The 19,270-nt window shown below is 41.5% G+C and overlaps 3 protein-coding genes across 4 annotated transcripts; 2 read left to right on the top strand and 1 right to left on the bottom strand.

Annotated features, from left to right (window-relative positions):
* Nucleotides 1-3,400: 3,400 nt before the first annotated feature.
* Nucleotides 3,401-9,724, bottom strand: LOC118419330. Of its 2 annotated transcripts, none has more exons than XM_035825696.1 (7): nt 9,384-9,724; nt 7,938-8,159; nt 7,498-7,567; nt 7,099-7,315; nt 6,096-6,257; nt 4,804-5,030; nt 3,401-4,452 (listed from the first exon to the last, which is right to left on the bottom strand). In XM_035825696.1, exons 1-7 carry the CDS (start codon nt 9,505-9,507, stop codon nt 4,371-4,373), a joined length of 1,104 nt encoding a protein of 367 aa, XP_035681589.1. In that variant the 5' UTR covers nt 9,508-9,724; the 3' UTR covers nt 3,401-4,370. The 2 variants fall into 2 exon arrangements, with proteins under 2 accessions (XP_035681589.1, XP_035681597.1); XM_035825704.1 differs by having other exon boundaries at nt 7,498-7,564; nt 9,384-9,722.
* Nucleotides 9,725-9,834: 110 nt separating this feature from the next.
* On the top strand, nt 9,835-13,084 carry LOC118419349 (zinc finger protein 511-like). The gene is made up of 6 exons (XM_035825714.1): nt 9,835-10,004; nt 11,040-11,509; nt 11,665-11,789; nt 11,901-12,086; nt 12,440-12,605; nt 12,888-13,084. The coding sequence occupies exons 2-6, from the start codon at nt 11,093-11,095 to the stop codon at nt 12,918-12,920; spliced, it is 927 nt and encodes a 308-aa protein (XP_035681607.1). The 5' UTR covers nt 9,835-10,004; nt 11,040-11,092; the 3' UTR covers nt 12,921-13,084.
* Nucleotides 13,085-15,516: 2,432 nt separating this feature from the next.
* Nucleotides 15,517-19,105, top strand: LOC118422032 (E3 ubiquitin-protein ligase TRIM71-like). Its single transcript, XM_035829540.1, has 3 exons — nt 15,517-15,962; nt 16,480-16,678; nt 16,952-19,105. The coding sequence occupies exons 1-3, from the start codon at nt 15,842-15,844 to the stop codon at nt 17,907-17,909; spliced, it is 1,278 nt and encodes a 425-aa protein (XP_035685433.1). The 5' UTR covers nt 15,517-15,841; the 3' UTR covers nt 17,910-19,105.
* Nucleotides 19,106-19,270: the final 165 nt, after the last annotated feature.

The raw sequence follows: 19,270 nt of genomic DNA, 5'->3' as shown, positions 1-19,270 counted from the left end.
AAACCCAAACCCTCAGAAGATATGACACATCGTTTGTTGATGAAGGTCGGACATATCCAGACAATAAGATACACAATGCAAAATTGTACTCAAGCAACTGGATAGTTTTGTAACCGATCAGACGCTTCGGATTCATTTAGTCAATTCACAGTTTTTGGTTGAATCAAGGAGGTTAAACCTCATTGGTCGAATACATGATGGGCTTTTAAAACTGACAAAATGTACTTGGGGCTAACTACTTCAAACGTCAATTAATTAGAAAATCTATCCTATTTACTTGAGTAACCTTTGTGTTGTGAATAACATTTCGTTCTCATACACTTGTTTGTGTATTGTCTCAGTATCTGCTCCATATCAAAACAAACATGTCTGTCAGAGCTCAATACACTTCCACAAACACGCTCGTAACAGCGGGATCGGCAGTACCTCCATGATTCCCCAAGTCCACATTGGGCACTAGTCCCCCGCTCTTGGACAACAGAACTTAACAACCAACTGACCGTTCTACGAAGGCCAGGTTTCCTTTTGAAAGTACATGTACATTTTTTTCCATAAGCGATCACCAGGAACAAGGAGCTTTTATCAGATAAAAGCTCCTTGCCAGGAAGCACAGTACACAGTAGTCTAGACAAATCGGCGCATCTATTGAATGTGCGTCGTCAAACCTTTCGCTAGATGTTTAGAGCTGACTACGATCAGTTCGTGTCTCGTAGGTTTAGTCGTTAACTTGAAACTAAATTGATAATTCTGTTATAAATCCATTAACAACATGTCCCTGCCAAGTGCAGGCAAACAACATAACACCGCCTGAAACGTATTCCGTGGCAATTGACACAAGTACATCTCACAAATAAACAGTACCTTTATAGACGCATTGTTACCTTGAATATTTCACGGTGCCTTATATTTTCCATACGCGTGTACAGTTTTTATAAAGTGCGATTTTCTCTTCGAATTCATCTATTCGTCCTTAGATTTTCTGCCGTCAGCGGAGGATTCGTCGGTGCCGTCGATCCGAAGCTCTATCGGAGCCGGGTCTACAATCACCACCACGCCGCTCCCTTCCCCGGTATGGCTCTGGCTTCTCTTCACCGGCAAAAGCAGAGGAGACCCCTTGACTTCGAGGCTGTGACTCGGACTTGTTGTGAAGGCTCTGGTCTTGTTGGGCGGAGACTTCGCCTGGGAGGACTTTTTCGGATCTCTGCCCCGCTTGCCTTGATCGTGAGACGAGGACGTCTCTCTTGCCGAGGCAGCCTCCCTCAATTTCTTGGGCATCGGCTTCCTGTCCGATCTGTTGGGAGACGGGGTCTTCGAGGTCCGCCCGTGCTGTTTATTGTCGTGCCGCGGTTCTCCGCCCCAGAGTGCCTGTCCGTAGAGGCCGAGCGAGTCGTCTGCCCGCGGCTTGGGGCGGTAGTGGATGTTGAACATGCGGTGCCAGTGCGTGGTGCGCCTCCTCAGCTCCGCAGTCCAGGACGCCGTCTGCTTGGCTTTGTCCAGAAATTTCAGCCACTCTTCCCCCATCGCCGACGCTTCTTCTGTTAACTGAGGAGCGTCTTCAGCGCTCGCGTTTCCCTCCAGGAGGTGAGGCGTGCTTCCCCTCTTCTTCATCAGTGGCGACTCTCCCATGCCCTCTCCCGTCACGGTCAGAAAAGCCATCTCAGATCGGAGGGAAGGAAGTGAGCCGCTACGGCACCGGTGCACCGGTAAAGAAGGCTGTGTCTCGTTGATATCAAAAGATGCGCCAGCCATTGTGCTTTCCTCTCTACTGGAGCAGGATCTTCCTATCAATGCAATAAAGAGCGCTTGTGATGAGCATTGCCTAGAGACGCATGTCTCACATAGCAGGCCTCCAGCACAAATGACATCAACGTCTTCAAAAGCAAAATAACCGCACCTATAATGAGGAAGGCTGCGTGTAATTACCTTGGTGGTGAATAACAAGATCTATCAAAACACACTTCAGTCAATTGATATTTCGTTCGCTCGTCTCATGCAGAGTGATAATTGGTACGGACGATGATCTGACAAGATTGGCCCATCTACACGTACGGTTCGGTACTTTTGTAAACTGATGAAACCATGTACTAAGTACATTGATATTTAATAAGCTTGGGAAGCGCTACATCGATGATATACTCTTACCATGAAAGTTGATCTGTGTTGGTAAATGACATTATGATTTAAAAAAAAATAAGGTTTTCACCACGTAATCATCACGTACTAATGGACATCAACGACCGAGAAAGTCTCGGCATAGACTCTGCGGGACACTTCGTTTCGCTGGACAAAAGTCAAAATCCTTGATTTAGAGACGGATGTATTTGAAAGAGGTTTAAAAGACAAAGTCAAAATCCTGGATTTGGCACCAGATTTCTTTGAAAGAGGATTGATAGTGGCTTGTACATTCAAGCTCACGACACTTACCAGAGACGGAGGCGACACAGGTTAATAGTATCTGGCACCTACGACCCATTGCTGCAGTCACGTGGTTTCGACGTTGGGTCCCGGAAGCTGCATGCGGTGGTTTTATTCGGTGGTTATAGCAAAGAACCAGGCGTTATGACACCACATACACATCGGGGAGGGTCATTAACCCTTGAATAAAGACCCTAGCAGTATTTATCTGCGCTGACACAGAAATGCGTCCACTAAAAGTTTTCTAATGTTTTATTGACGCCTCAGGGCAGTTGTTGCCAATGAACGTTGTAAGAACGTTTCTCCTGGCTCCACAATCAGGCCATTTAGCTGACATTGTGGAAGTGGTTCTAAAGATAGGTGTGCAACGGACATAGAATTGCATACAATCCCGCAGGCTACTCCTCCCTACGTCAACGGAACTAGCTGTAAGAAGGAAGTGACATAAAACCCAAGGGGTTTGTTCATCCCAGTTTCACGTTTTTTTTTTTTACAACAGGACCTTGAGGAGCAACAGTCTGTCTGTAATTATTGTATACCCATATAGTAAGGTTCTTCATAGATAAAACAGAATTGTACTCACTTCTAACGTTCCGATGTCTATCAGACACTACCATCAGGGTTAGAAACGTTGGAAGTGAGTACAATTGCGGTTGTGTCTTTGAAGAACCTTACACTATACGAGTAATTGACCAACCTGATGAAACTATTTACTGATTATTGAATACCCTTTAAACACACCCTTCCTAATTGGTATAGCTACGTCAATTTACTTTATTTGGAAGGGTGTACTTTTCAATGTTGCTGTAATGCTGAACTTGTGACCTTGTAATAAGCATGAATTTTAACTAATCCTACAGCTGACTAGGATTAGTGAACTATGAACATCCAAAAAATTCTGTACCATTTGTGGAATTTGCAATTAGGAACCTACTTCATAAATCACTTATGCTATACGAACAACACACAAGTAACAACTATCATATCAAACTTCTATCCACTGCCTTTTTAATGACACTTGCAGCACTCACTTCATAACTGCTGGGTCTCATCTGCAGCATTTGTTCAATCTCCAAATGATGAAACAAATGTGACTTATGTGATGGATATCATAATAATGCCCAGACATGTAAAGGCATGTATTAAGTATTTTACATTCACAATATCAGTCTCAAAGAGAACATCAGTTTCAATTAGTCTAAAATTCATCCAAAATTGCAAACAATCACGTAAAAATACATCTAAAATAGGTAGTGAAATGGACCTCGACAATTTGCAATCAACATTATTTGTCACTTTTTATCAATATGAAAAAAGTACATTACATACTTCATAAAGATTTTCTGTTGTGAAAAACATAATTCAATGTACGATTACAGACAGATATGATTTGTAATAGGCTGTCCAACAGAATCTTGTGAAGTCACTTTTTGTAACAAAATGTCCGACAAAGCGTCCTTGAGCAGGACTTTTGCTATTTTCTTTTTCCATAGTCAGTATGCCCCAATAATATTCTACTGTAGAGCTACCAACATTGTTACAGAATATCTTAGAAACCCAAACAGGATCTGTAGTCTACCATTATATGGTATGTCCATATGGTTTATCTCATGCTTAAAGTCTGTTACACACTAAATCAACTAAAATTCCAAGGCTCTCAGCTATTTCATCAGTACTTAAATGCATACTTTATAACATGAACAACCACTGCAGCAGCACTTTCTTCATAATAAAATACTACATTTCATACATTGTTGGGGGAAAAGGTGGTCCCTCTTGAAAGGTTGCCGAAGCATTCCCAGAATAGAAAATGTCTTTTTTATTCTATCTCAATTCATATCAACTGGACATCATAGTTATGATTTTTCTTCTTGATGAAATGAGAGATCCAGAGAAGGCTGAGAGTTGAACAACAATCGGATGGCAAGTTGACTGAAACTGGGTGAAACACTGTATCAGGGGAGGTCTCTGATGATGTCATCCAGCAGTCTGAGGCAGGGTTCCATCTGTTGGTTCAGCTGACATGCCTTCACAAATCTGGAGAGATACAGAAAATTTACACTCAGCTCTATTGCCTTCAAAGTGAACGATATTTAACTTTCTTGATATTATGATAAGTGGTAAATTTCACTCAGATTTCAAAATACTACATACACCTATCAGAAGTTGAAAAGTAACACACTGACTACACTTAAAGTTAAATTGATTCATTATTTTTTTGTACAATGATCCAATAGGCAAAAATGTGCTGTTACGCTTTCTTATGTATGTTAGAAATGGGTCCACATTCCCAGGCAGAAATTATCATGTTGTGTGTGCACCTTCTTATTCTCCAATCTGCTAGAAAATTCACACTGACATATGACGTATTTACAACTTTGAACATACCTTGGCCTGAACTGGTTGTATCTCTCTTTCTCCAAGAAGCTCTGACCCAAGGCTTTCTTGCATTGCTTTGCCAGACCGCTGTAACACTGCTGCTTGGCAGCATTGTGGGACGGGCAGTCGAAGGTGGGCAGCTCGGACACACAGCGCCAGGCCCTCAGGGTGTAGTCTATACAGGCACCCCACTCCTGGGAGAACTGCAGGGCCTTGCCCTGGTTCAAGCACTCTCTCTGCAAGGAAAGTACAGAGCCAATGATTAGATCAAAACTGTTTGTAGTACAAAGTAAGCTTTGTGCATTCGCTGCCCACCATCTTTTCTATCTTCTATACTAGGGGTGGGTACCGGTACAGAAAATTCAGGTCCAGGTCCATTTCAGGCCCAGAGGATCAGGTCCAGGTCCGGACCTGATTCAATATGTGAGAACTTGTGAATGGACGATACTCAAAACAATGGTCAATTTCGCAACAAAGACATCTGTTTTGTGGAGTATTGACTCCCACTGGCGTTTTGAAATCCTACAAGGCTAACTGCCTCTGTACTATTGACTGTAAAACTTGGTAGAAATTACTATAGACTCTACTCTACTTCCATCTTGTTATTTTCCTCGACCGGCAAGCCCCAAAACGTGTGAATGCCTGATCATATAATCTTTTCATTTTCCAATAGGTCCAACATCTGGTCCACCGATTTTTTTCATGTCCATTTTTTCTGGACCGGTCCAATATGAAAAAACGGTTTTGTACCGGTACACCGTACAGGTACCCAGCCATATTCTATACAAATTATCAGAGTGTCATTTAACTTTCTCCACTTTTTTCTCCACTTTTTTCAGAGTTCACAACAGAGCTGTTACCATGGAGATTTTATACCTCTAATTTACTCCATAATGATACATCTGAAGACAGAAAAGTAAGTTATCTACATCTGAAACACTATTTCAAATGACGGTCCCTGCGGGCAATATCTTAAAAGATGTCCACTGCAAAAACATCTGTGCTGTAGATTTACATTGATGTGTATATTCTTTCAAATTTAATCTGATTCTTTAATATTACTTCACAAGAAAAGCTCTATCAGTTTCCAAATTAAAGGCAGAGTGTCTTTTTTAAAGATTGGTTAGACATCACATAGCAACAGCTTTGTTGATTTTGGTATGGAATTATGAATACACGGCTGGAAGCTGGCACTAGCTAAGTATCTTTGACATATATTATAAAGGCACAAAAATTCAAAACATTTACCAGTGCAGGTTACCAGACTACAGATTAGTGCATATATCTGAGATGCCACTCACCCTGAATTGATCCAAGTGTCTGGACACTTTCCTGTAGATGTGTACATCCCTGGCAGTCCCCAGCCTACTGCGAGGGAAGGACTTGTACACACCGCGGACTAATGAGCTCAAGTGGTCTTCATGGCCCGACAGGTCTGGTTCAGGAAACATCGCGTGAACCTCCTGTTGGCAAAAGGCAGGGCAGGTGATGTTGAGAAACTAAGTAGTAAGGACCAAAGGACACATTGTATCATTTCATCTAGAGGATTACATGGCAGGGCTCAAAATTCATTTTTGGGATTAGGTGCACTGGTGCACCCAGTTTAAAAAATTGGGTGCACCAAAAAATGTTTGGGTGCACCACTTAGAATGTCAGAGAATCCTAATAATAAAACTTAGTTACAAGCTATCAAATTCTTGAACAAGTACCATGACAGACATTTTTATTATCTTTCTAACACTTTTTTAGATGTCAAGAATATGATGTATACAAGTATACTTTGATATCTTTACATACATAAGCCTATATGAAAATATTTGGGTGCACCAGCGCACCCACAGAAAATAATTGGGTGCACAGCTCCAATTTTAGGTGCACTTGGGTGCACATGCACCCAGTATTTCGAGCCCTGCATAGAAAGGTTGATAGACATGTAAATTATAATGACAGCATTTTCATTTGTACTTTAACATCATCTACTATTTGGGATAAAAATCATCCAGCCCTCTCATTTCTGACCATACAAAACATTCACCACATGATAATGATGCTGGTTGTGCAGTATGCAACCTGAGTTGGACATACTTGTACAATACAATTTCCTTAAGATGCAGAAAAACAGTGATGAAAAATTCACTAAATCGTTTTCAAGTTGGCAAACTGTGGTTGCACATTTCACTACCACGTGGTATTTGTACGGGAACAGATTATTGGCAAACATCCGTGACAGATTTCACTTCCCTTTATCACATAGCACAGCTAGTTTGTCGCATTTTGCTTCATTCTTCAAGCATTTCCTGTTACCTGTTCCAGTTGTGGGTGTCTCTCATAGACCACTTTACTAAGCAGCTCCACCAGCTGGGCCTTGCTGAGGGCTGTTAGCCTCGCTGACAGGTGAGCTGGCTGGGGCGCTCTGTGCACCCGAGTTCGCTTTGGTGGCTGTGGACCTAGTCTATTGTTCTCCTGATCACCAAACATGTCAGAGGTCACGGCATCCAGCGGGGTCATCTGAAGTCGTTTCCTGTGGAGAGTTATAATGACTCTTGAATCATTTGTGGTTGTCCATCGTTCAATGTGTTAGGGTAACAGAAAGCTCTAACTACTCTAACACTCAACAAACTTATATATCACTTCTATTTGTTACTATCTTTCAGAGATTATTAGTAAATAAACATTTTCCAATGAATCAGGAGAACTGCCAACCTTGTTAATGTCTCCTCCTGGCTTCTGTCTGGTGTTTGAAAGAACATGTGGAATTCTGGAGGTGATTCTTCTGTTTAGAAGAAAAAAGAAATTAGTGATATTTTATTGAATGGACAAAATTCTTGACTTCTATTGATCCCTTGTCAGTAGGAGTGAACTAACTTGAGCACAGGTAAACAGGAGAATTTTTTGATATTTTGCATATATGCATTAAGTAGAAACTAAAATTTAAGGAAGCATGAGACTCATTCATCTTATCCTTCAGTGCCAATGCCAGACCTACATGATCTTTGCCTAACTCAACATTGGTCTTTTTTTTTTTCAACAACTAGATTTCTAATCAGTTACTATGTACACAGAGAAAGAAAAATATGAAATATCACAATGACTTTGGCATGTGTACTCGTGCTAAGAACCAAGGAACGTCTGGAGTCACCTACCATTTGCTCTGTGCTTGCTGGGCGGTGAAGTCACGGCGGTGTTGTTCAGCTTGGTGGTGATGTGCCTGAGGGTGTCCATGACTGGCCGGGGTCTCCCCGGAGCCCAGACTGACCTGCTGACCGGTACCGGCAGGCGGGGGGAGCTGGTCATCCTGGGAGACGCCTCGATCTCCGTCTCTGACTCAGTGTCGCCGTCGTACCAACCCTCACCCCAACTATTGTCTGGAAAGAGATGCACAATTTCTATTATAACAGCTCCCCTTTCATAATCTTCAGAGATGTGTGTCCGAATTCTTTGTGCTTTATCCACCAATGTTTCAGTGATTGTCTGTCACCGAACGTCAGTGGAGTAAGGAAGGTGAAGGATGGTGGTATTAAGCACTTGGTTGTGTACAAAGAATCTTGTTATTCAGTGACTTACCAACCAGTTAGAACTACTCACAGCTGCATTCCTATTTGTTCCACTTTTCTTCAGAAACCCTAGGCTGACCTGTCTGATTACTAGTAACTTCATTCCGCTCCATAAGACTGGATTCCAGGCTTACAAAACTCAGCAATACAGTTTTCCCCTTGGTCTGACACAGACCATGGATTTTTTAAACATGGAGCAAAAACAAACTAGTTACCTAATCACCAGGTGTTGTCTCGTCCAAAACAGTAAGAGATATTGATCTGTAATACTAGCACTTGAATACATTTAAAACCATGCCTTAATTTATGCAAATCTCCTAAGCAAACATGCATTGGGTTTACTCCTTGCCTAATGGTAATTGTGCCAAGTTAAACCAGTCAGTTCTTGCAAGGAGGATCCAAGACGAGAGCCATTCTTTCTCAGAAAATCTCAGCAAAGAAACAACAATCCACAAAATGTATAATCATGACTTTAACCTCCTTGCCTCATTGTATAAAGAACCAACTTTATAATCAGAAAACAATTTGTTTACATGAAAGGCAAATCAGCTAAAACTGCACCAGAAGAACTCTACTCTACTCAACTAAGACGTGTGAAAGCAATTATAAAGGTACGAGACAATGGTAAAAGAAACACACAGATTGGACCCACGGCGAGGGGGCAGGGAGGTGATACGTTACACACTGGTGAGGATTAAAAAACACAACAGGGCGAAACCCTCTTTCGCGGGTTTTTAATCAATGGATTTGCATATCAATCAAGCTGCTACAAGTAGCTGAGAAAAAAAAGATGCCACAGGTTTAAAATTACACCAAGAAGGTTCCATTCTGGGGCATTTGAGAAAGTTTTGGTACGTGCACCATAATTCATACACTAAAATAAAATTGGTAGACGAACCTTACTTACACATATCAACAAGCATTCAAAGACAGTATGTAGCAACCCTCGAACAAGGAGCGTCCGAGACTAACAACAAGCAAACAACAACGCCTGACGCTTATTTTCCAACTTACCAATGCTGATACATAACTTACCAATATTTTGCAGTGAGTGGTGTCTCATCTCGCGTACGGGCGCGTCTAGTTCCCCAAGCGGCCGCCTGTTCCCGACTACCGGACTCACAGCTCTGCTCCCTACACCGAAAGAAATTGTCGCCATTTTGCAGAATTTCGCAGACAAGTTGCTACAAGTCGGACTTCGGTCTCTCAGAAAACGGGGCGTTTTTAACTAAATTTTCCGATAATACAACAACTTCTGACCAATGAGTACACCGAGTACAAAATCTATGGGACGAAAATTGATTCTGACGCGAAAAAATGCAGAAAACAGAAAAATAATTTGGGACCCCGGGCGTCACCCGTGCAGTGCTCTGGGAAAACCGCGAAAAAATGTTTGTGAATCTTGGCGCGCGAAATGTTCTTGGCATCGTGATTGGTCAAAGGTTAACCTTTAAACCGAGTGCTGATTGGTCTATCTTTCTACAGCTGGCTTTTGATTGGCTATCCTACTGCACCCTCTTCAAAATGGCGGCTACAGTTCAAAGAGTTGTAAATATCGCCAGAGAAAATGGATTTTGACATTGTTTTTCTTTCCTTGATGGTCATTATTGAAGTCTGTTGAGTGGAGAGGAATATGAAAACTTTGTGAAAAGCGTGGTAAGGAGACTTTGTCGTGAACTTATAGAGTTGTTGCTGTAGTCGTTACTGCGTGTGTTCGAAACCATGCCCCCCTCCCCAGGCCTTTTACCAAAAAAAAAGCATTATTATGCATGCCACTAGAAGTTTCCTTCATGCAGTACCTAGGCTTGATACCTGTATAATGATTTATAAATTAAGCTACATGTTATAGAATTTATTTTCTTTAGTTCTTTTTTTTAAGTGTCGCAAATATTTGAGTCTTTTACTTTTAAAGTACTGTAGAAATACGAGGGGCGAGTAAGAACAGAAAGAAACAACACCCCGACTCCCGGGATTCGAACCCGCGCCGAACCCGGGCAGCCGGATCACAAATCGAACGTGCAAACCGTTCGGCCAAAAGGCTTAAGCCGTTAGGCGTCTTCGGTTTAGCAGTCCTTGAACACCACTGTTACACTACTCCCCCTTTTCTTTTCAAGATTCGTCCTCGAATCTCCGAGATCGACATCCCTGTGTGGCACATACTAGCCTGTTACTCACAGGGCCGGCGTGGGAACCATTGTAGAAATTCAGAGGGGCGAGTAAGAACAGAAAGAAACAACATGCCCCCTACCCGGAATCGAACCGGGGTCGGCAGATCACAAATCACGAACGCTATCACCGTCGCCACAAAAGCACTAGTGCGTTTGGGCAAGGACGGTAGGCAGTACTTAAACACCACTGTTACACTACTCCCCCTTTTCTTCAAGATTCGTCCTCGAATCTCCGAGATCGACATCCCTGTGTGGCACATACTAGCCTGTTACTCACAGGGCCGGCATGGGAACCATTGTAGAAATACGAGGGGCGAGTAAGAACAGAAAGAAACAACGCCCCGACTCCCGGGATTCGAACCCGCGCCGAACCCGGGCAGCCGGATCACAAATCGAACGTACAAACCGTTCGGCCAAAAGGCTTAAGCCGTTAGGCGTCTTCGGTTTAGCAGTCCTTGAACACCACTGTTACAGTACTAATGGCATGTGTACATGGCATCCTTCACTTTTGTTGTTTTTGTAGGATGGGTAGCAGCCAAGAAATTTCTTTAAATTAGTAATTGCCAGTGAACCTAAATGCTAGAAGAAAGGATGGCAGCAAGTATGGAGACTACCTCACGTCCTCGCAAGAGACGGATTGGTCTTGTTATGGAGGACGATGACCTCTCCTGGAGCTTCCAGCCGGAAACCAAGAAACTCTGTACTGGTGACACCAGTCCCCAGGACGAAGTTGTGTGCAATATTGTGGTGAAGCAGATGCCTCCAGAAAAAGCTGGAGAGATTCCGGCAACAATTGATGAGTTTCAATGCCAGATACTTGGATGTAGGAAATATTTCAACAGCATCACAGCCTTTGAAACACACTACAATGCTGTGCACCGTAATGTGTGTGCAGTCTGCAAGAGGTCGCTGCCATCAGCCTACCTACTGGACATACACCTGTTGGAGTGGCATGACTCCCTGTTTGAATTGATGAGTGAGAGACAAAATATGGTAAGGATCAAAGATATTGTGAATTAATGACTGATATATTCCATTATTTGCAAAGAAAAATTTTATCTAAAAAGCTCCTTGTTAAAACCAAGGAAACTTTTATTGCTAAATATGTGTTTATTTATTTATTTAGATTTACCATGTTTGTGTTGCAGTACCAGTGCCTGCTGGAAATCTGTCCTGACACCTTCCGCAATGCTCACGACAGGAGAAGACATATGGTGCAAGTACACAAGTATCCACCCAGTTTCAAGTTTGATAAACCTAGGAAAAAGGACAGGTAAGATAACACAGCTGCAGACATTTGATAAAATTACTGGATTTTTATTGAAGTCTGTATACACTATTAAGTTTCTGTCAGCATTATTAAAAAAAATTCTTTTTCATACAGAAATGCCCATGATGATAAGGCCGGTGCAAAGAAAAACCCATCTTCCCATGCCAAGTCTGAGGATACCAGGGCAGATGATGCCATGGACATAGCAGCACCTGCTGAAGCTGCAGCTGTCATGGAATCAGCACCTGCAGTGTCCGCAGGAACCACACAGTCAGCTGATACCACTCACAGACAGTACAGGTGAGCATATATACATGTTCTGGAACCTTTGGCATTGGTGACTAAGATATCTTCAATATTGGGAGATTCTGGAAAAAAAGATTAGATTGTTACAATGCACCTCAGAATCTAGGAGACTTGTGTAAAGGGAGCAGTTACTTCTGTATCTGTTCGCTTGCACTCTCAAGCATTTTTATCTATCATAATAATTCTGTTGTATTGGAGAGATCCAGGTAAAGGTAAAAATAACTTTCAACTTTCTTTCCATAACTTTAAGTGTTCCAAGAGTCATAGCTGCCCCAAGATGCAGGAACTCTCAGTCATGGTATCTCTTGATACCTTATCTAAATCCTATCATTGTTGCTTCCCTGTAGATTGCCCAGACATATATGTTTTGGCAGAGGGGCTCCACGGGGATTTGAGCACACTAGATATAAAAAGCCACCAAAGAAACAGGGAGCCAAAAAGCCAACACAGAAGCAGAACCACCGGGAACAGCCTGCTCCTGAAGCACAACAACCTGCAGAGGAGATGGAGCAGGTAGACCAATGTTCTTTTTTGTTGATCTGCTTTTTGTGTTATATTGAACTTTAGAATATGCAAAAGAACTTTTGCAATTTGATATTTACACAACTGTCAATTGCCTGCAAATTAGTTAAGTTTTCCATGACAAGACTTAATGATGGTTGGTTTATACATAATTTTTACACAAATTTGATCATTGTGCTTGTACTTTTTTTTGTAGACTGTTCTTGATGTTTGTGTGATATCAGGTGATTTATGTACAGTTGAATAATAAGCTGGTGATGTATGTTTCTACAGGAAGCTACAATGGAAATGGAGGGGGTGCAGTAAGGATCATCTGCTTTCATCTTGTATGCTATTTGACTGTAAACTATTCACAGGATTATGATGAGTGGACTGATACTAAACACATAAGTATGGGGTGAAGGCTAAATGCTAAACATATACGAGGGGTGATCAATAAGTTTTCGGCCTCACCAAGAAATAATAAGCACAACTCAAATTTTATGGCACAACTTCATAGTATAGAGCCTTTTATCAATATCCTTCAAATTTCAAATCAATGCAGTCATTACTTTACAGGCATTCGTTTTTTGCAAATCAGAAGGTAAGTGGCGAGGAAAAAGTGGCGTGAGTTGTAATCAGACATGTGTGGGTCGAGTTCCCCGTGCCGTAAATTAACAAAAGACATTGTCAAAATGTTTGATAATGATTCTCTTGTTATTTGAAGCAAAAAGAATTGGGTGTCTGACTTCCAGCAGCGCAAGTTCAATCGCACACCTCAGGTCAGGTCAATTGTCCCATTTTTTTCGTTCTCCCTTACCTAACATTACTGGGTGTCGCCTGCAAAGTAATGAGCACAATAATTTGAATTTTGGTACATATTTATATAAGACTTTATACTTGACATTTATGCTTCAAAATCTGAGCTGTACTTATTATTCCTCGGTAAAGCCGAGGACTTATTGAAAACCCCACGTACATGTATAAAGTCTTATATAAATGTGTACCAAAATTCAAATTATTGTGATCATTACGTTGCAGGTGACACCCAGTAACGTTAGGTAAGGGAAAACGAAAAAAAAAAGTGGACAATTCATCTGCAACCTGAGATTTGCGGGTCAAATTGTCTCATCACACTTCACCCTTCTTTTTCTCGCCACTTACCTTCTAATTTAGAAAAAACGAATGCCTGAAAAGTAATGACTCCAATGATTTGAAATTTGGAGGATATTGATAAAAGGCTTAATACTATAAAGTTGTGCCTCAAAATCTGAGTTGTGCTTATTATTTCTTGGTGAGGCCGATAACTTATTGATCACCCCTCGTACCTGATTCAATAAGACCACACCTGTATGAATTTGTACTTGTAATTTAATTGCAAAGGCCAAAGCCTTAGGGTATCAATTGTTTCAGGTGCTATTTTTATATCTAGAGTAGAAATGAAAGCTTGAAGACCCAATGTCACAATGAAATGTCGCAAGTTTTGTCTTCCAAATAGAGCTCAAAACTTGTATCTGTGTACATAAGCAGATACATGTATATGTCAGTGTTTTATGCAGTTGCCTAATGAGCTGGAAGTACAATAGTTGACTCACTTAAGTATATATGTCATATGTTCTATAAGCACACTCAAGTTGTAATTGCATGCAATAAATGATCTTGAAATGGTAACCTGTTTTGTATTTCATAGCCTAGTATTCTGGGCCAGGGAAGTACTGTATATCTGTAAAGATCTTATCATTTTTGCTCCCATAAATTAAGTTTTGAGCCATACAAAAGCCATGTAGGCTGTAGATACCGGGGCTCCCATACCCCAGGTAAGCTGACTAGGATGACACTCAGGCTACAAGATACATTTGTCAGTATATGTTGGAAACAGTGGGAAAGTATCAATGATACCAATGTAAAATGCAAATGAGCAGAGAAGTTTGTTATAAAATTAAGAGTTTTATAGAAGTGTCTTCAGGTTTGGTTAACTTTTGCCAAAAAGTCTATATTCCGGTTTCTTTGTGTCTGAGTATGAGATTATTGGAAGTGAGGAAACTCTTTTGAACAGAAAGTAAGAAACTTTGAAACTTTGAAACTTTGAAACTTTATTAGAATAACCATTAGCGGTGGACCCTAGGGTCCACCGCTAGTCTTCCTGGTATTCATTCACAGAGACAATACATTATACAAACATGGTTGGCAACTAGACAAGTCACAAACACATCTAAATTAATAACATATTTACAATATACTTAATTTAAAAATTGACAATCCTGTCGCACAGTGCTTGTAACTACTGGTGGAGGTATTTGTGCAAACCATCCTTAAACACTCTCAGGGATTGTGTGGATTGCATGACAATTGGAAGGTTATTCCACACACTGACAGCCCTGTACATGAAACACTTCATCAGTGCGTTAGTTCTAGGTTTCTCTAACAGAAAAGATTGTTTAGCAGCAAAACGGGTTCTGTAACCATGCAAGTTGTTGACCGAACGCAGTTGCCTACTGATACAAATAGGTTCGTTTGTGAGTGTTATCCTTTTAAATGTTGTCATGGTGTTTATTAACAGTCTCGTGTGCACAGGTTTCCACTGTGGCTTCGACTGAAACAGACGAGTTGCCTTGTTCTGCATTCGTTGCAGAAGGTTTATGTTAGTTTTAGTTGTGCATGACCAAACTGGGCTACAATAATCTATGTGAGATAGTACAAGGCATTCTATTACAATTTTTAACAATGTTTGATCCATAATGTATGCGCATCTTTTGATCATCCCCAGTGATCTAGCCATTTTCTTAGATGTTAATTTTGTGTGAGTATTCCAGGTAAGGCACTCATCTACTGTCGAACCAAGTAGTTTTACCTCTGAGACCTGTTCTGTAAGTACACTTTTGTAAGGTGTAAATGCAGATCACTACAAAAATGTGTTTTTCATCAATGAAAAGGTATTTATTTAATAGTATTCTTGCATTCTGAAAAGCAATTGAAAGTTTAAAGTGGTTTCATCCAGTGCCGTGCAAGCGCGCCACCTATCCGTTTGTTTTGAAACTACAGACTCATGACGTCACACCTTAGCATCAGTCCGTCTCTAGGGCAGCAGTCTTGGGTAAACTATTGGCTGTATTGCAGGACCGCTCAATTCGCCGAGTGGTTACGCCTGGACAATGGCGATTACCGCTATGTCTGAGTGACAGAAAGCTGTTGAGCCGCTAAGGACGGCGATTGGGACTTAACAGTGAATGCTGTGTTAGGTTTCTACCATGGAGAGCCTTCCGGAGTTCATGGAGGACCTGCGGCAGCGGCCCCGGACGGTGGCCGTGGGTAGGCGGGACTGGGGAGAGCCGGGACCGCCGTCAATGTTGTTTGACAGAGCCGCACGAGGTGAGACAACATAGAATGATATGCTAGCCGAATATCCAAGTCATCCCTTTGTGAATCTTGGCCTTATTGAGTATTTCTTATCATATGTTGCAAGCAACCGTTTACTAACGTCGCCATGGTATGATGGTGCTTAAATACAAACAGGTTAACAGGTGGCACCCACTCAATAACAATCACGTGTTCTATCTTGTCAGCCATCCTGTGTAATCATGTACCAAATAAATATATCTCGGATTGTTGTATTTTATTTAAGAGTTCGATCTGTATAGAGGAGAATATTGTTTATTTCCAACAGTAATTAACAAAAAAAAGTTACATTGAGTTACATAAATAAAGTTTCCACTTCCTAAGACCACTTAACACAATGTCACATGCACTTAACACAATGTCAGTATTCTGCATTTGTGTTAACGTTATAGTTATATATGGAGGAACCTAATTGAGTGGAAAAAGCGGCCAGCTCCTACCTAGGCAGTAGACAGGTTTTCACAAAAGTTTCATGTCTTTCCTATTGCAGCCCATAGTTGTCGAGCCCCCTGGGCACAGGATCGTACCGCCGTGCGGACCACGGAGCTGTCCTATATTTGGTCCAGCATGTCCCTTACCAGACCCCCCTCCAGCACGTTTGGTGGACCACCCCCCACCAGAGCCAACGCAGGGGGGCGCAGGCTCTCCAGATTATCAAAAATGTCATCAAGTAGTGTCATGAAACCAAAGTGAGTCAATTTTTTCTAAGTCTTTGATACCTAGAATTTAGAAAGGAAAAAGAGAAAGGCAAACAAACACAATAGGAGCAAAATTAATGTTGCATCATATATTTACTTTATCTGTTATTATTCTCAGCGAGTAATACTTTTGTACTCTCTGTATGAGTCACACTTAATCTCTGTATTGAAGATGTTCAATTAATCGATGTAGTAAATGATAAAAGAAAGTGATCAATGTAATATTTTTCTCATGATGATGACGAAGGCTTTTATTCTGGACAGAACACCTTCCAAGCTGCTGTACGAGTCTGATGCCACTACAACAAGTGAGGCTGGGAAAGTGTACTGGCCTCGTGGCCTCACCGTCAGCCAGACGGGAGACATCTTCGTGGCCGACACTGCCAACCATCGCATCCAGGTCTACACTCCCTGTGCCATCCACAAGGCTAGCTTTGGGTCCTTTGGGACAGGAACGGGTCAGTTTGACCAGCCTAGTGCAGTAGCCATGTGTGGGGACCACGACATTGCTGTGGCAGATATGAAGAATAAACGTGTGCAAGTCCTGTCTGAAAACGGTCGCTGCAAGTGCACGTTTCAAACCCAATGGGAACCCCATAGCATCGTGTGTGACCCTGACAAAAACATCATTGTGGCAAACAGCAACAACGAGATAGAGGTCTACTTCCCCGATGGTGAACTGTACACAACTTTTAAGGTAAAAGAGGGGCTACCGTACAGGAGCTATCAGTGGCCTTTATTTGTCAGCCAGAACACAAGAAATGAAATTGTCGTTTCTGATCCAGTCACCCAGCTGGTCAAGTTCTACGACTATGACGGAGACCTGCAGTCTGAGTTCAGGCCTACGGTTCGGCAAGGGGTCGGCGTAAGAGTTGTCCCTCGTGGGATTTTCTGTGACCGAGTTGATAACATCTTCCTGGTGGATGGACTTAACCACACCGTGAACTACTACAGTGATAACGGCTGGCACCTGGAGCAGATGCTGACGTCTGCTCACGAGCTGGGCACTCCGCAGGCCGTGGCCCTGACTCCAGAGAAGCACCTGGTGGTGTCAGAGTGCAGTGTCAACGGCAGCCACTGTGTCAAAATCTTCCGCGGCTTCTCCTGTGACTGTCACAAGTCCCGCCCGGGGTCGGTGAAGCGAAAGTCGGCTGGCTTTCAGCCTGCGAAGAGTGCCCCCGCAGCCATGATATCCATGGGTATTTCTGCAATACGAGAATGATGTGTGTGGTAATTAAACACCAGATAGCTGGCTGTTATTCATAAAGTGAAGTCAACCATTGAGGTGAAGTCAACACATTGAGTGCAGTCTGAAAGAGGCCACGTGACCAAGCTATGCCTCAGTGAATGATACCATGTAATGAAGATATGCTAGACTGAAGTTTAATACTTGCCAACCATTGAAGCATGGAAATAAATACTAAACATGACAAAGGTAGCTAACTCAATACTGCTGCTGTTTTTGTAAGGCATTGTGTTTGAGATGAACAAGATCTTTTTATTTTCAAACAGTGTAATTGTTTAAGATTTGCACCAGAGGAGTACACAAGTGTGCTAGGCAGATCATAGATTGTGTGTGCAATATTACTATTGTACCTAAAGATTTAGTTCATGTACTTGCCACATTAACCTTTGATACTAAATACCTAAGATGAGATTTTCTAAAACAAACATTGTCAAGATGTTGAAAAAAACAGTTTGTCGATTTAGAAGTTCCACCATTCACTTTAGGAAAGTGATTACTGGAGACATTTTGATCTTGTATGATATAAAAGTAAGTACAGTATAACCAATGTTGTAAGTGTGAGGAATGACATTTAACATTACACATTTGAGATTCTATTTTCTACACTTGGTATGTTGTGATGCACCATTACTACTCATCATTTATGTAAGTGATTGAAGTCCACTCAGTCTTCACCATTCTATGTGCCAAATTATACAGTAACGTATTTATCATAGGTTCAATAGATTATGTCTTCTTGGTTGCTAGTAGAGAAATAACTTGTTTCTGTGATCAAAGTATGATGATGAATTATTTTGATAATAATTAATTGAAATCAGAAAAATATATAATTAAACTGACATGATTGCTGCTATCATTAGATCCTGGTTTTGGAATGTTTACATTTGACAGAGTATGACATTGATTCTGTCTCAATAAGAAAACTTTAATTCAATTGCTGCTAGAGTTCACAAAGTAGAATGAAATCAGGTGCACACACTCAGCTTGTTCTGAAATTATATGACTTTAAAACTTTAACAATTGCACTTAAAATCTGTTGTATTATTGTCACCATCCTGAGAACTACAGGTAATATTACTTTAATTTTATCTGCCTCTCACATGTGTCACCATGGCATATGATTGAAAATGACAATAAAACTGAATGAAATTGGCTGTCAGTTTCTAATTTTTTTTAAATGCGCTTGTCCTTCATAATTTGATATGCTATACAATGTATCTTCACTAGTCTGAGTGCCAGCCTCTGTAGTGACCGTTGGCTCAATCCTTTCGCTTGCCAACTGTTGATTGAGCCAGCGGTCACTACGGAGGCTGTGTAAGAGAGGAGTAAGAAACAGA

This window comes from Branchiostoma floridae, chromosome 1 (assembly GCF_000003815.2).
Source record: "Branchiostoma floridae strain S238N-H82 chromosome 1, Bfl_VNyyK, whole genome shotgun sequence".
NCBI classification, from domain to species: Eukaryota; Metazoa; Chordata; class Leptocardii; order Amphioxiformes; family Branchiostomatidae; genus Branchiostoma; species Branchiostoma floridae.
Note: the sequence above shows the minus strand (reverse complement) of the source record. Positions and strands in the feature narration are given on the sequence as shown.